This window comes from Lontra canadensis, unplaced genomic scaffold, assembly GCF_010015895.1.
Source record: "Lontra canadensis isolate GAN:19392208 unplaced genomic scaffold, GSC_riverotter_1.0 scaffold23, whole genome shotgun sequence".
Taxonomy (NCBI): domain Eukaryota; kingdom Metazoa; phylum Chordata; class Mammalia; order Carnivora; family Mustelidae; genus Lontra; species Lontra canadensis.
The window spans coordinates 7,328,282-7,343,111 of NW_022631017.1; the positions used below are offsets into that span (position 1 = coordinate 7,328,282).

The window sequence follows — 14,830 nt, forward strand, 5'->3', positions numbered from 1 at the left end:
TTTATTTATTTATTTGACAGAGACACAGCGAGAGAGGGAACACAAACAGGGGGAGTGGGAGAGGGAAAAGCAGACTTCCCGCTGATCGGGGAGCCCAATATGGGGCTTGATCTCAGGACCCTGGGATCATGACCTGAGCCGAAGGCAGACCTTCATGACTGAGCCACCCAGGAGCCCCCCTTTCCCTGCTTGGAACAACACTGATGGGGTTCCTGAGTGTCTGGGGCCAATGGGAGAAGTGAGGATAAGAAGGGGGATGATGGCGAAAACAGTAAAAAGTGGAGAAGTTGGTCCCCTGGAGATCAGATATGGGAATGCAGGACAGTTTTAGAATTTGAAGAAAACTTAGGGGCTCCTGTCTGGCTCCATTGGAGGAGTGTGTGACTCTTGGTCTCAGGGTCATGAGTTCGAACCCCAAGTTGGGTGTAGAGATTACTTAAGTAAATAAAACTTTATGATACAAAATAAAACAAAAAAAGAATTTGAAGAAAACTTCAGAAAAAATATGTAGTCACATAATTTTATAATGTGCAAGGCTTGTCCAATTGTATTGTTTATCTAAGCCCTCCCAGCAGTGTGGTGGCAATATTTATCTCCCTACAGGTGAGGAGATGCATCTGGAGAAGTCAATGACCTACTGAAAGTGGCAGGTGACTTTACTGGCATCTGGGCTCCTGGGTTCCATCAGGGTTGTCCACTGCATGTCCCACCTGCAATCAGAGCAGGAATCCAGGAGGAGGAGGTCAGGAACTGTGGCAGAATGGCACCCAGATGCAAAGGCTACCCCTTTCCTGTCCCGTTACACTGAGTTGGTCACCACAGCCTCCTGGTAAGGAGGAAGGCTGTCCCTGACCACTACTGGCCTGAACGGGGATGTCAGTGAATATGCATGTGTTTTGGGCCTAGGTTGGTCAGTTTCTTCAATCTGATTCTCTCCTATGTTCCCCTCTGCTGTCTACCAAGAAGAGGAGCTGACTCCCTGTAGGCTCTCTGTCCCTCCAGCTGAGATCAGCTCTGAGTGGCTTCTGCTCTGTAACAGGTGAATCCTCTTCCCACTACACCTCACTCCCTCTAAAACTAAGCATTTGTTCCTCGTGTCCTCCATATGTCTGATGCATTATGAATATACCATCCCACTTAGTAATCCAAATATTGTGTGGATACTATCAGTTCTCCTTTCCCTGCCGAGGAGATTGGGCATAGAGACATGAAGAACATTCTCCCAAATTCACTGAGCCAGTAGGGGAGAAGAAGAAAGGAACCTTGCTGTGTGGTGACAGAAGGTTAGCAACACAGCCACCAGCAGTAATGTGGAAAGTAGAAGAAATATGTGATGAACTGGGTGGTGTAGCTAAGACTTCTGGGCCAAGTTTCGAGGAGGCTGCCTGGTTTCTTCCCCTGGCTTACTGGAAACTGTGAGAGCAGGGAGGTAAACTATAGGCAGGACTATTTAACATGAAAGAGCTGGATTCTGATGGCTTTGAAAATTCTCAGGATCTCCACACAGTGAATGATGCTAAAGCTTTCAGGAAAATATGGTCTAAATATGAAACCAAGCTTGGTTGTGGAATCCCTTATTAGAACCCGAGAAAGATCAAGGTAATGCTTTAAACAAAGGCCCCCTAAGGATCTTGAGGGTACGTACCTCACAGACTCCTTTAATGAAACTCAAGGGCTTCCATGATGCTAAAAGAGATTACCCTTCAGCTTCTCAGCAGAAGCCCAATGTATGGAAGAGACCTTATCTTGAAGAGATTTGTGAGTATGGTTTTTGTCTAATTGAGTGGATTTCAATAAGATTCACAGGAGACCCACACATTTTTTTAGAGAGTGATATTCACAAAGTACCACCAGCTTGGACTGAAAGGAACAGAGTATAAAATTTAAAAAAGGCCTTTGTATCCTCCCAATTCTTCTGGAAGGAAGCAGGTTGAGAACACTACGAAGCTATAAGTACAGACAGCCTTTCATGGAAAGTGAAGGATGCCTCAGAGGGCAGACCCAGGAGCCCAGTGTGAGAGGCTAAGAGCCATGATGACTCATTCCCAGGTCAAAGTAAGGGAGAGCCAAATCAAGGAATTTCCAATGTCCGTCCAGTGGAGCTCCAGTTTTTCTACAGATCACTGCTCTATTTGCCTCCCATCTCCCCCTCTTTTGACCAGGGATGACTCTCGTGCTATCCTAGGCCTATGTCACCATTGTATGTTGGGTTTGTGTCTGGTAGATAACTTGTCTCTTCCACCCACAGGTCTTCATATGGAGAACTAAGGGCACCCAAGGAGCTGTATGTAAGGAACTTCACCCAAGGAGACTCATCCACGTCTGGGCCTGATTTAAGTGACAATCTTCTGGACCTAATGCTGATGCCATATTCCAGTGAGATTTGTGGAAGCTTTTGGAGGGGATGGGTGTATCTTTTTTCTCTCCATTTTTTAATCTTGCATTTTTACCTTTTGACTCCCTTCACCCGTGAGTGCATTTTAGAAGACTGTATTTTGAATGAGGGAGAAATGTTAATAATTTGTGGCCAAGGAGGAACTGTGGTGGTTTTGTAGCTCTTCCTTCAAGATATGGAGACCCATCCCTCCCTCTGAGTGTGGGCTGGCCCTAGCGACCACCTTCTATTGAAGTGTGTGTGACTTCACAGACTAGATCATGAAAGGCACTGTGACTTTCTCCTCAGTCTCTCTTGGATCAGTCTCTCTAGGGAAGTTAGCTTCCACATCATGAAGTAAGCCCCACATAGAGAGAAACTGAGGCCTCATCCCAGCAATGGTGTGTGTGAGCCATCTTGGAGCTGGACCACAGTTGTCAAGCTTTCCGATGACTCCATTTCTTGCTGACGTCCTGACTGCAGTGCATGAGAGATTCTGAATCATGAACACTAGTTAAGATGTTGCCAAATTTCTGACTCCCCACTCCAGACTTATTTTTGAGATAATAAATACATCATTTGTTGTTTTACTCTACTAAGGTTTTAGGTAACTTATTGCACAGCATCAAATGAGTTGGGAGGAAAACGACAAGACTTTGTTATTGTTGTTGTTGTAAGCCAAGGGAAAAAAGCATTTCAGGAAGTGAGGAGTGGTGAGTCATTTCCAAAGCCACTCATCTTTCCAATATGATGAGTTTTGAGGCTTGACCTCTGGAGTTAGCAATGTGGAAGTGACTGGAGACGGGGGCAAGAGGTTTCAGGGAGTGGGTCAAACAAAGTCCTGATTGGAGTTTAAGAGACGAGAGAGAGAGAGATTGGGGACTGAGAATGTATCTACTCCTTTTATGGGTTTTGTCATAAAGGGCAATAGGATGTGGGGCAGTAGGTGGAGGTGCTGTGGGGTCAAGAGAGAGTTTTTAATACATCATAGCCCATTTACATTCTGATTGTCATGACACATGAGAGGGGTGAACTTCTGGAGTAATTTTCTTAAGTAGACAAGAGAAGATGGGATGGGTTCCTATGTGAAGAGTTCAGTCTGCAATGGGAGCAAGGAAAAGAGAGTGCACTTGGGACAGAGAAGGGAGATAATTGATGGGTGAAATTGGACCAAAAAGGCCTCATTGTTTTCAGTGAGTTAATGTGCAAGGACACCAGCTGAGGGTGAGGAGAGAGCACTGGAATGTGGGGGGCCAGAGGGCGGTGTGAACAAGAGGTCTAGAATGGAGACCACTTGTGTAAGGGAGAGACTTTTCAAGGTAGGTTGCTTTTCTCCAGCTGTGTTCAGCTTTAGGACAAGATGCAGGATGGAGCAATGGAAAGCCGAATACAACCAGGGCTGGAGTTGTGCCAGGAGAGTTCAATGAAAGCAGAGGGGGAAAAGGAATTGAAACTGTATTCAAAAGAGCAGTTGTAAGGGTGGGCCATGGAAGCCAAGGAAAAGGAAAGCATGAGGGCAGTGAGGGAGAGGGTCAAGATGGCAAGACTAGTGGACTAGGGATCCCAGTGGGGTTGAAGGGGCACTGTGATCAGGTGAGTAGGCTTGAGCTAGAGAGACAGGTGGTGGCTAGAAGGTGGGTGCTCTGAGTTAAGACCAAGGAGTGGAGCCACTACTCCTGTTGACCATCTGAATGGGTGGCCGAGGCAGGAAGGTGATGAAATCATTGTGGGAGAGGAGGTCAGGAACTGGGAGGCCAGGGATTTGGGAGGATGGTCCATAAGTCCAAGTGGGTTCCAGCTCACCAAGGATGATGACAGGAACCATGGGAGTAACCATAAGCCAGCAGTTAAGGACAATGAGAAGAAGGAGGGCGACTCCAGATAGTATAGGAGATGTCACAATAACGTGGTGTATGGTATAGTCTGATGGCAGGAAATAAATTGTGGGGCTGCTTTAGGTAGGGTAAGAAGATAGGAAGTGGTGATGAGGAGCGAAGAGGACACCCTGCCCACGTCAGGCCTAGTGGTGAAGGAGAGTGAAATGTCACCCAACTACAGAGAGAGCAGTGTTCTCAGAGGAAAGGCAAATTTCTGTGAACATAGGAAGGTGACCTACAGAGAAGGTGAGCTCATGAGTGCTCATATTTCAGAGGGAAGAGTGAAAAGATTGATGGATTTGGGAAAGAGTGGGAAATGGGCTCACTTGATGAATTCATAAGGTCTTATTATGACATGATCCTGGGTGAAGAGGGAGGACCAGGGAGCCCTGGGCTCTTGTGACTGGAATAAACAGGGAGAAAGGAACGAAGCCACAGGTCTGGGGGTCCCAGCACTGGCTGTGGGGGACGGGGTGGAGAAGGGGCTGGGAATCTTTACAGGAGCAAGTGGAGATTGGGGGTCTCGCTCAGTCCTGCCCATGGTAGTGGGAGTGGGGACAGATGGTTTGATGGAAAATCTGAGTCTTCTCTGTTCCCACCAAGGAGGTGTGGGATTTGTGTGAGGGAAGTGGTGGTAAATGGGTAAAAATTATATAAATCCATCTTCGGGGATAGAGAGAAAGAGCTCCAGGGGCATCTTAAAGCTGGGTAACAATAGGGTGACTTTAATGACCAGAGAAAAGGGGGTAGGAGAAATAAGAAGTGAATCCTTTTTACCTTAGAATCCCAGAAACCCTAGAAATTGGAGGCGTGCATAGTTCAGGACACAGACTACAAGTGGGGGGCTCGGTTGAGAAGTGGTCAGACTTGTATCTTCTCTGCCTCCCCTGAGACAGATCTAGTAGGTCAAGTGCCCACATCCTTTCTCCTTCCGCTCTTCACACCCTGCAGACAACCTGCAGGTTAGTCTCTGATGAGGTTTGAGTCAGAGATTCCTACTCAGGGAACCTGGCATGGTAGAGAGGGAAAGCATCTTCCACCTGGCGCCCAAGTGAGTGAAAACAGATGCTGGGCAGAGATGCTCCTTTGCTTTGCTACAGTTGGTGCCTAGAACCAAGCTTTCACCCCCAGAAGAACAGTTCAAAGAGCCTTTTTGGAGAAACTGAAACGTCAAAGAGAAAAAAGTGCAGCCATGCTTGTCTTAGTCCACTTGGGTTGTTGTAACAAAAATACCACAGACTCGGTGGCTTATGTAACATTTATTTCTCACAGTTCTGGAGACTGGGAAGTCCAAGACCAAGTTGCCAGTGGAACTGGTTGTTTGGCGAGACCTCCCTGATTCATACAGGTCTGTCTACTAGCTGCGTCCTCACAGGGTGGAAGGAGCCAGAGAATGCTGTAGGGTCTTTTTTATAAGGGCACAATCCCCTCCAGTCACCTCCAAGGCCCCCCCCCCTATAAATACCATTATTGGGGGGGTTGGTTAGGATTTCAACATGTGAATGGAGATGGGGCAGGGGGAGACTGTAACAGTACAGACTGTAACAGTCTGTATCAATGCCCTTGCCAAATCAATGTAGCGTCCACAAACCTCTGTAACACACAGGGAGCCTCCAAGCTTTTAACTCCTGAAGGGCCGCCAAGAAGCAGGAGAAGTTTCCAGAAAGTTCTGAGGAAAGACAGAAGTCAATGAAAGGAGAACACAGAAGATACAAAAAGGTATTTGGAAGAAACAGAAGATACACAAAGCTTAAAAACAAACAAACAAACAAACCAACCCTCAAAAGTGAAAACTTTTATATTGCCTGAGAAAAAAATGACATCCCCAAAGAAAACATGCAGGCTGTAAAGAACATTCAGAGAACAATTGGACCATTTAGAAATATTAAGCTGTAGTAGCATAAATAGTAAATTTTGAATAGAAGAACTGGAATGTAACCTTGAGGAACTTTCCCAGAAAGTAGGAATAAAGAAAAATAGATGAAGAACAGGAGGGAAAAGAAAGTTTCAGTCTGGAAAGTCTGACATGGAGACAGAAGTGTCAGAGAGACAGTAGCTCTAGGAGGGCAGTGCCTGGGGTCAGCCCAGGCTGGTTTCAGGTGTGGAGACTCCTGCTTAGTTTGTGCAAGAAAAGGGAGGGTCACTGCTCTCCGGAGCCTACAGCCCCCTTGGTGGCAGTGAGGGCAGCATGAAGCGGTGTGGGGGGTATGTGGGGGTGTGGGGTGTGTGCACGGTGACATGGTGACAAGGGGAGGCTGAACCTGGAAGGACTTGAGACCCCAATCATGACACTGGACTCAATCTCCCATGCAGTAAAAATGCACGGGGTGTTTGAGAAGGGATGGATAAGGGGAGCAATCCAGGAGGTGGAGACCAAAGGCAGGACACCAGTTAGGTGATTGACAGACTGGCCAGGTACAAGTGCCCGGGGGTGGGGATTTGCAAAGATGGAGGAAGAGGATGGAGAGGCAGCAACAACAGAGAGAAGCAGAACAGAGCAGCTGGGCAAAGTGTGGCTGAGCAAATGAAGATGGGGAGAGAAATGTTGGGGGTGACCTGGGATCTTGGCTGAGCTGTAGGGCTACAGATAGGAAAGGAAGAGGGAGGGGAAGAAGGGGAAGGGAGGAGGAGGATGGAGCCAGGGGATGAGGAGGAGGACTAGGGGAGGAGAGAGCGGGGAGAGGAGTCAGAGTCGCCCACAGTGCTGGCTTGGGTTTGGGGGACAGCTGCTGCACTGGCCTTCAGCTCCCATACCCGGATGGTGCTGGCCCAGAAGCCAGTTGCGTGTGAGCAACTGGTGGGCCTGGATCTTGGGAGGAGGCAAGGCTGGGAAATCCTCAGCACTGGAGTGAGGGGTGTAGCCAAGGGTCTTGGAGCAAGTTCTGGGGGACTTCTGCCTTTTCTTTGCAGTGAACAAAGGGTTCAGAGTCCAGGGAGGAGCTCCCTGGGGGCCTGGGGAAGACTGGCCATCCTTGGATCCCGAAGCCTGGAGTCTGGGTGGAGTTGGACACATCAGAGACTTCCCTCTATGTTGCACGTGTGGACTCCTTAAGGCTCTGAGATGGGGGTGGGGTGGGGAGAAATATAGGAAGTGACTCAAATTCTCTCTTTGACGCAGTCACCCTGTCCCCCAGAGTTGGTCCCTCCTTCAGCAAGCCTGACCCCAGGAACTCTTGGTCTTGCTTTCTTTCCCCCAGCCCCCCCCACCCCACCTTCACCCTCCTGCCTTCCCCTCTCCCCAGGGCACGACTCTCCCTTCTGCACACAGCCTTTCTCCCTCACCACTTGGGAAGGGGCTGGGCCCTGGGAGGGTGCCCTGGCCTGGTGGCTGTCCTTCCTGGAAAGACAGGGAGTGGGAGGTTAAATACAGGTCAGTGGTCCAGGAGGAGGGATGAATCAGAGCAGGAGAGGAGCAGGGGAAGGAAAGGAGGAGGAGAAGAGGCAAGGCAGAAACAGACTGAGAGATGTGGACAAGGCACCCAAGTTTGAGAAGGACATAGGGGAGGGCCGCTAGTGAGCACACGCGATGGATGGAGCCCAGGAGGGACTCATCTGGACAGCCCTGTTGGGTATAATTTTTCCTGCTTCTGTGTTCTCTTGCTGATTCCCTGTCTGACCATGGGTCTGGGACAGAAGCCATTCTGGGCTCCATTTTCCCCCCAAGCACAACCAAACCTACTCACCGAACAGTCAGGACTGTTAGCGCCAGACCCTTGGCCACAAGCAGCACACAGAGCACGGGGGCCAGAGCGCTGGGGGCTGCAGGGTGAGAGTGGAGGGTGGAGTTTTGTTGCCTAGAGGACAGGGAACAAGAAGGGGAGAGGAGTAGGTTGGGGTTGCGGGCCCCTGAACCAGGGCCGTCGGGGTGAGGATCCCACCCTGAACTCACGGTGAAAAGGTGGTGACGGCAGAGGAGGCTCTGGGGGCCTCCTTGGCTCTTCCAGTTGGGGGCACAGAGCTCTGGGTCGGTGATGAGACCAGCTCAGCAGAAGCCCGGATGGCCTGTGTGGAGGCAGGAGCTGTCGGAGAGAGAGAGAAAGACTCCTTGTTAGCTGGTGGGACAGCACATCAGTTCTGGACCGCAGGAAAGCTGGTCAACCCTGATAAAAAATAAGTTGTGGGGTTGGGCCCAGGTTGTGAAGTCCTCTGGCTCAAGACTAGACAGAGCTGTGGCTCAGGCTCTACACAGGGCCTGTGGTGGTATTCCTGGGTCTGGAAAGAGCACTGGAAGAGGAGTCAGGAGGCCTGGAATTCCGTCTAAGGGTTTCTACATGGCTGGAAGGGCACTCTCTAGCTTTCAGCCTCCCCAAGTATGGAAACAGTCACTGTCTTTAAGTGGCTCTCAACTCTGGCATCTCTTCTCTTGGTCATACTTCTGGGACTGTTAGGGGATGGGGTCCCTCATGGGGAATTTTAAGGTTGCTTTTCCACCCCTGTCCTTCCCAGTTTGGCAGCAGAACCCTAGGCCCCTCCGCAGGCCCCACTGCCTCAATGACCTGGGTAAATACCTTTTATGGGGCCCCCTCTTAATTCTGAAACTTTGTGAGCTATCTGTCCCCCTGTCCCCACTTGCCTTGCCTTTCCAGAAAGACCCCAGACCTACCAGTGCTAAGAGCTCTTGATGGAGGCTGGTGGAAGGTCACCTCTGGAAAGGTGATGGGGGCTATTAAGGAGACAAGAGGACAATGACTATTGGGGGTGGCTGAGGCCCTGAAGAGAAAGAGGTGGTGTCTGCCTCAATGCTGTGACAGGAAATGGAGACTGTCAGGGTCCTCAGCTAGGTCTGCACACCCACCCAGGGCCTATGAGGGGAGCAGTCTCCCCCAAGCTGAGGAAAAGAGAGACGCAGGGGCTGAGGGGACAGGGAGGAGAGGGTGCCTGGTGTTGGGACACCCCATGACAGGGGATTTCCCTGGAGAGACTCCCAGGCCAATGGACAAGTGGACATGACGGTGAGGCTGCCCGGAGGGATGACCTGGAGCAACCCCTATTCCCAACCAGAGGAGGTCCTCAGGACCCTCAGGGAAAAGTCTAGTCCTGAGCTACAGTGTGTGGTCTATGGGCTGGTGCTTGTCCACAGATTGTTTATAACCTGCCCGTACAAGGTGAATACAGAAATTGGGAGTTAGGATCTTGAAATTCGACATCAATTTGACATTGCCCCAAGGTCCATGCATGTGACTGGTAAACAGGTCTGGTGGAACAGGATATGGACCAGTTTGGTCATTGTCACCCAGTCATGGAAGTCTCCATGGGGGCAAGCTACCGAGCAGGACCATGATACTTGAACAGTAGTTGGTTGACTCTAACCCAAAATTGTGTAAACACCTGAAAAAATTATTTTTATAGTTTGTTATTTTTATAATCATTGAAAATTTTAATCTATCCTCGTTAAAAAAATTTAGAGTTTATCATGATTCGCTAAGGTGGAGGAGTGATTAGCTCATTCAAGGACTCACAAACAGCAAAACAAAAGTCCCTAAGCCTTTTTTTTTTTTTTTTAAAGATTTTATTTATCTGTTTGACAGAGAGAGATCACAAGTAGGCAGAGAGGCAGGCAGAGAGAGAGAGGGAAGCAAGCTCCCTGTCGAGCAGAGAGACCGATGCGGGGCTCGATCCTAGGACCCTGACATCATGACCTGAGCTGAAGGCAGAGGCTTAATCCTCTGAGCCACCCAGGCACCCTGTCCTTGAGCTTTATGTCAAGAAAAGCCATCTCTTCTCTGAATGTCGCAGTAATAACAAACCAAATGATGATTGTGGAATTAATTCCAAAGATGCACTGGTTTTATTTGAAAAGGTTATCCGTCACCGGGATAGGCAGAACAATGTCTGTGTCCTAATACCAGGAACCTGTGAATGTCATCCTCCGTGGCCAAATGGACTTTAAAGATGCCATTAAGGTCAAAGATCTTGGGGTGAAGTGCCTGGGTGGCTCAGTCATTAAGCTGCTGCCTTCGGCTCAGGTCATGATCCCAGAGTCCTGGGATGGAGCCCTGCATCGGGCTACCTGCTTAGTGGGAAGCCCGCTTCTCCCTCTCCCACTCCCCCTGCTTGTGTTCCCTCTCTCGCTGTCTCTTTCTGTCAAATAAATGAATAAAATAAAAATTAAAAAAATACAGGAAATTTTAAAAAAAAGATCTTGGGGGTGGAGAGAGATTCTGGGTGGACCCCATCTAATTACAATATTTAATAACAAGGATTGAGGGCACCTGGGTGCCTCAGTTGGTTAAGCCTCTGCCTTCATCTTGGGTTGTGATCCCAGGGCCCTGGAATCGAACCCCGAGTCTGGCTCCCTGCTTGGCAGGAATCCTGATTTTCTCTCTCCCTCTTCTGTTCCCCCTGCTTATGCTCTCTCTCTCTCTGTCAAATAAATGGATGAAATTTAAAAACAAAACGAAACAAAATAAAAAACCAGAATGTGTTTCCCAGTTGTAGTCTGAGAGAAATGCAGCTGGGAAAGGGCCTCTGGCTTTGAGGATGGATGAAGGGGGCCACAGGCCAAAGAATGTGGCAGCCTTTAGAAGCTGCAAAAGCTGAAAAGTACCTAGTCTGCCAGAGAACAAGACATCGGTCCTATCGCTACAAGGAAGAGAATTCTGCCCAAGACCTGAATAAGCAAGAAGTGGATTCTATCCAAAAGCCTTCAGGAAGGAGTACAGCCTCTGACGCCTTGATTTGAGCCCAGTGAGACCCCTTCCAGACTTCTGATCCGTAGAACTGTAAAATCACAAGTTTGCGCGGTTTTAAGCCACTGCCTTTGTGGAGATTTGTGCCGACAGCCATGGGAAGCGCTGACACTCGCCTTTGGCACGAGTTTTGTAGCTATAATGAATAGTGAAGTACCAAACCCAGTGAGTTAGCTATTGAGATGTGCCGGCTGAGGAACAAATACATCATGAAAACGAGTGACATTTACACGGAAAACATAAAACCACAAATTCAAAAGAAACTTTTTTAAAAAAGAGGATTGAATTATAAATTTCTTTTTTTTTTGAATTATAAATTTCTTTTTTTTTTTAAGATTTTATTTATTTGACAGAGATCACAGTGGACAGAGAGGCAGGCAGATAGAGAGGAGGAAACAGGCTTCTGCGGAGCAGAGAGCCCCATGTGGGACTCGATTCCAGGACCATGAGATCATGACCTGAGAGCAGCGGCTTAACCCACTGAGCCACCCAGGTGCCCCGAATTATAAATTTCTTAAAAGGTCTTCTTTTCACTGTACATGCAATTTTGAAAAGGATGAGAGGAAGTCATTCTCCTGTCTCGTTTTGCTTCATTGTCAGAAACACAACTATCCCTGAACTGAATAGAGCCATGAAGGGTTGTATTATTGACCAGGGGTCTGGGACTCCAGGTTCACGCAGGAATATGTTCTGGTGGCTGTAGCTGCTTGGGTGGGAGGACATTCTGGAATGGTCGTTCAGATTAAGAAGGCGTGCTATGAGAAAGTACCGGCTGACCCACACTGTGCACTTCCCAAAGTGGTAAAACTTGTGAATTACATAAAGATGAATGCGTTAAACTACTGGGTATTTACCCTAAAGATACAAACCTAGTGATCTGAAGGGGCATGTGCACCCGAATGTTTATAGCAGCAATGTCCACAAGAGCCAAACTATGGGAAGAACCTAGATGTCCATCAACAGACAAATGGATAAAGAAGATGTGGTATACACACACACACACACACACACACACACACACACACATATGCACACACTGGAATACTATGCAGCCATCAAAAGAAATGAAATCTTGCCATTTGCAACAACATGGATGGAACTGGAGGGTATTATGCTGAGCGAAATAAATCAATCAGAGAAAGACAATTATCATATAATCTCCCCGATATGAGGAATTTGAGAGTCAGGGCGGGAGGTTTGAGGGATCGGGAAGGTAAAAATGAGACAAGTAGGGATTGGGAGGAGACAAACCATAACAAACTCTTAATCTCACAAAACAAACTGAGGGTTGCTGGGGCTTGGTTGGGGGTAGAGATAGAGTGGCTGGGTGATGGACATTGGGGAGGGTATGTGCTATGGTGAGTGCTGTGAAATGTGTAAGCTTGACGATTCACAGACCTGTACCCCTGGAGCTAATAATACATTATATGTTAATAAAGATAATTAAATAAAGATGAGTGTATTGAATTTGAAATCATTCTCTTTATTCTGTGATAATGTGCAAACCCTGCACGGTTGGTATTGTGTGCCAAGTTAACAGAGATCACCTAGAGGGAGAGTTCTGTTGAAAATGTATGATCTACGGAAAGGACTCCTAATGTTTTGGCAAGATCGAAACCGAGTTATGATTAACTTTTTAAAGATGTGAATCATGCAATCAGCCTTGGTTATATTATGGCTTTGAAGTTATTCCACTCAAGGGAAGAAAGCAACATATTGTTCAATGGCAAACAAAATATCAGGGCAAAAACAGAAGTTAGAGAGGTTCAGAAGAAGTTTCTATGAGTTGTTACAGCATGTTCTTAATTTGGTAACAATTATCATCAAAAAAGGTGATGATCTTGAATTCGGATATCTGCAAAGGTACTCATGGATAAACCTTAACAGTGTGATAGAATGTTTTGAATTTTATTTTCTGCTAAAAGAAGATATGTGGTAGGAAATTCCTAGATCTAGAATCCATTTTTTCATCAAAAGATGTTTTCAATATAAACATAACTTTATAAGATAGATTTTGGAACAAGCTACTGACGAAGGATTGAGGACGCATTTTGAAAATAGAACATCACTAGCTCCCTTTTGTAAGAATTAAAAATAAAAATATTGAGCTTGTGGAAATTGATTTGAAATTCCTTCCTGAATTTCTGTCAACATAACTCTGTGAGACCGGTTTTCTATTAAGGTGTTATTAAAACATTAAAGCAATTTTGAATATATTTTCTCTGAAGAGTTATGGTTTCTTAGTGTAATTCAGATTAAGGAAGTTAACAAGCAGGAATGTTTCTTTGTCACATTAAAGTCCTTCAGTGTGGCTTTACAGGTTGTTTGTCCAAAGTGTGGATGGCATTTAATATGGGAAATTGCTATTTAACTTCTAAGTTCTTGCTCAGTTACGACTGAGGCACAACAACATTAAGGCTAGAATGTTGAACACCTACACCTACCACCTACGTGCACACTTGCAGCGAACAAGGTGGGCCATTTTTATAACTGAACTTTTAGGCTTGTGGTCTCTACGGTCTCTCTTGGAACTATTCAACTTTGCTCCTATAGCATGAAAATGGCCTTAGATCAGAGACAAGCAAACAGGTATGACTGTGCTCCCAGCAAACCTTTATTTCTGGACACTGAAATTTCAATTTCCTTTGTCATGTGTCTTAGAATTTTATCTTTTTTTACTTGTTTCCCAACCATCTAAAAACCATCCTTGGCTTTTAGAGCAGTATGCTGACTGCTGATCTGGGCCAGGAGGAATGGACAACCCAACATGCTACCCACATGGTTGGGGGGTTGGTTTGTGGCCAGTGACCAGACATTTACTGAGCATCTACTATGTGCCAGATTCAGGCACCTTCTCTAAAAATGCCGGACAGTCTTGGGCTTCCCTGTGGTCAGATCATAGGGGCTCAGGCTGGTCAGCATGCTCAAATGATCTGTTTGAGCATCTTTTAGGAGACTTGTAAATCATCAAGGTGGGCAGCGAATGAGGTGGGAGTGTGCGTGCACCTGTTCCCAGCAGGCTTCCCAGAAGAACTGGATGGAGGGGGGGACTAGTAAAACAGGAGGCACCAGAAGGGAGTGAGGGGATCCCCAGGAAGGGGCTTACCTGGTGAAACTGCCAGATAGAATCTTATGGACTTAGAGACAGAGTTGCTGGAAGCGTGGTAGATTCTACACCAGTAGTGTCCTGAGTCTTCCTCCTTCAGACCAGTCATGGTGACGATGAAAAGGCCGGTGCTAGGGTTGTCCCAGATTGAGAATCGAGAGGACTGAACCAGCCTGCCGGGACCAGAGCTGGTGACGAGCCTGGTGCACTTGAACGCTGACAGCTCCTTACACCAGCCCTTCCTCTCGTAGGGCCAGCCTTTGGGGGGGTACTGGCATGTCACAGAAAGCGTCTGCCCTGCCACTCGGTGAAGATGCTGAGCCTCTGGTAGTGCCCATGAGCCTGGAGAGCGGGCTGCAGGTCAGGGCTACACCAGCACCAGCTCCATAAGCTGTCCCATGGCCCAAAGCACTTGCTCCGTGTCCCGCTGTCCCAGATGTCCCTATAGCACCCTCCTCTCCTCCCCACGCTTTTCCCTTCCTCCTCACCTGTGATCAGCAGTGGCAGCAACAGTGGCAGGAGCAAGGCTTTCCAGAGCCTCCCGCCCTTTCCCTGTGGGCAGGCGGGAGAAGACATGGGGGCCCCTGGGGTGAGGAAACCGGGAGCTGGTCTGACTCTGCTTAGTTCTTCCAGCGCTTCTGAGATAGACAAAATGAGAAAGGCCAAGGCCAGGCTGGGAAGTGGGAGAGCTGGGAAGGGCTGACTGCAGGCAGAGGGAAGCTGGGACCTCCAGGAGCAGTTGCGAATCCGGACGTGGAGGCAATAGCCCTGATTGGTGCATGGC

The 14,830-nt window shown here is 47.9% G+C and overlaps 1 protein-coding gene across 2 annotated transcripts; it reads right to left on the reverse strand.

Annotated features, from left to right (window-relative positions):
- Positions 1-540: 540 nt before the first annotated feature.
- Positions 541-14,629, reverse strand: NCR2 (natural cytotoxicity triggering receptor 2). Of its 2 annotated transcripts, none has more exons than XM_032862227.1 (5): positions 14,535-14,629; positions 14,047-14,388; positions 8,141-8,270; positions 7,935-8,045; positions 541-710 (listed from the first exon to the last, which is right to left on the reverse strand). In XM_032862227.1, exons 1-5 carry the CDS (start codon positions 14,620-14,622, stop codon positions 635-637), a joined length of 747 nt encoding a protein of 248 aa, XP_032718118.1. In that variant the 5' UTR covers positions 14,623-14,629; the 3' UTR covers positions 541-634. The 2 variants fall into 2 exon arrangements, with proteins under 2 accessions (XP_032718118.1, XP_032718117.1); XM_032862226.1 differs by lacking the exon at positions 541-710 and adding an exon at positions 6,911-7,307.
- Between the last annotated feature and the right edge of the window lie 201 nt (positions 14,630-14,830).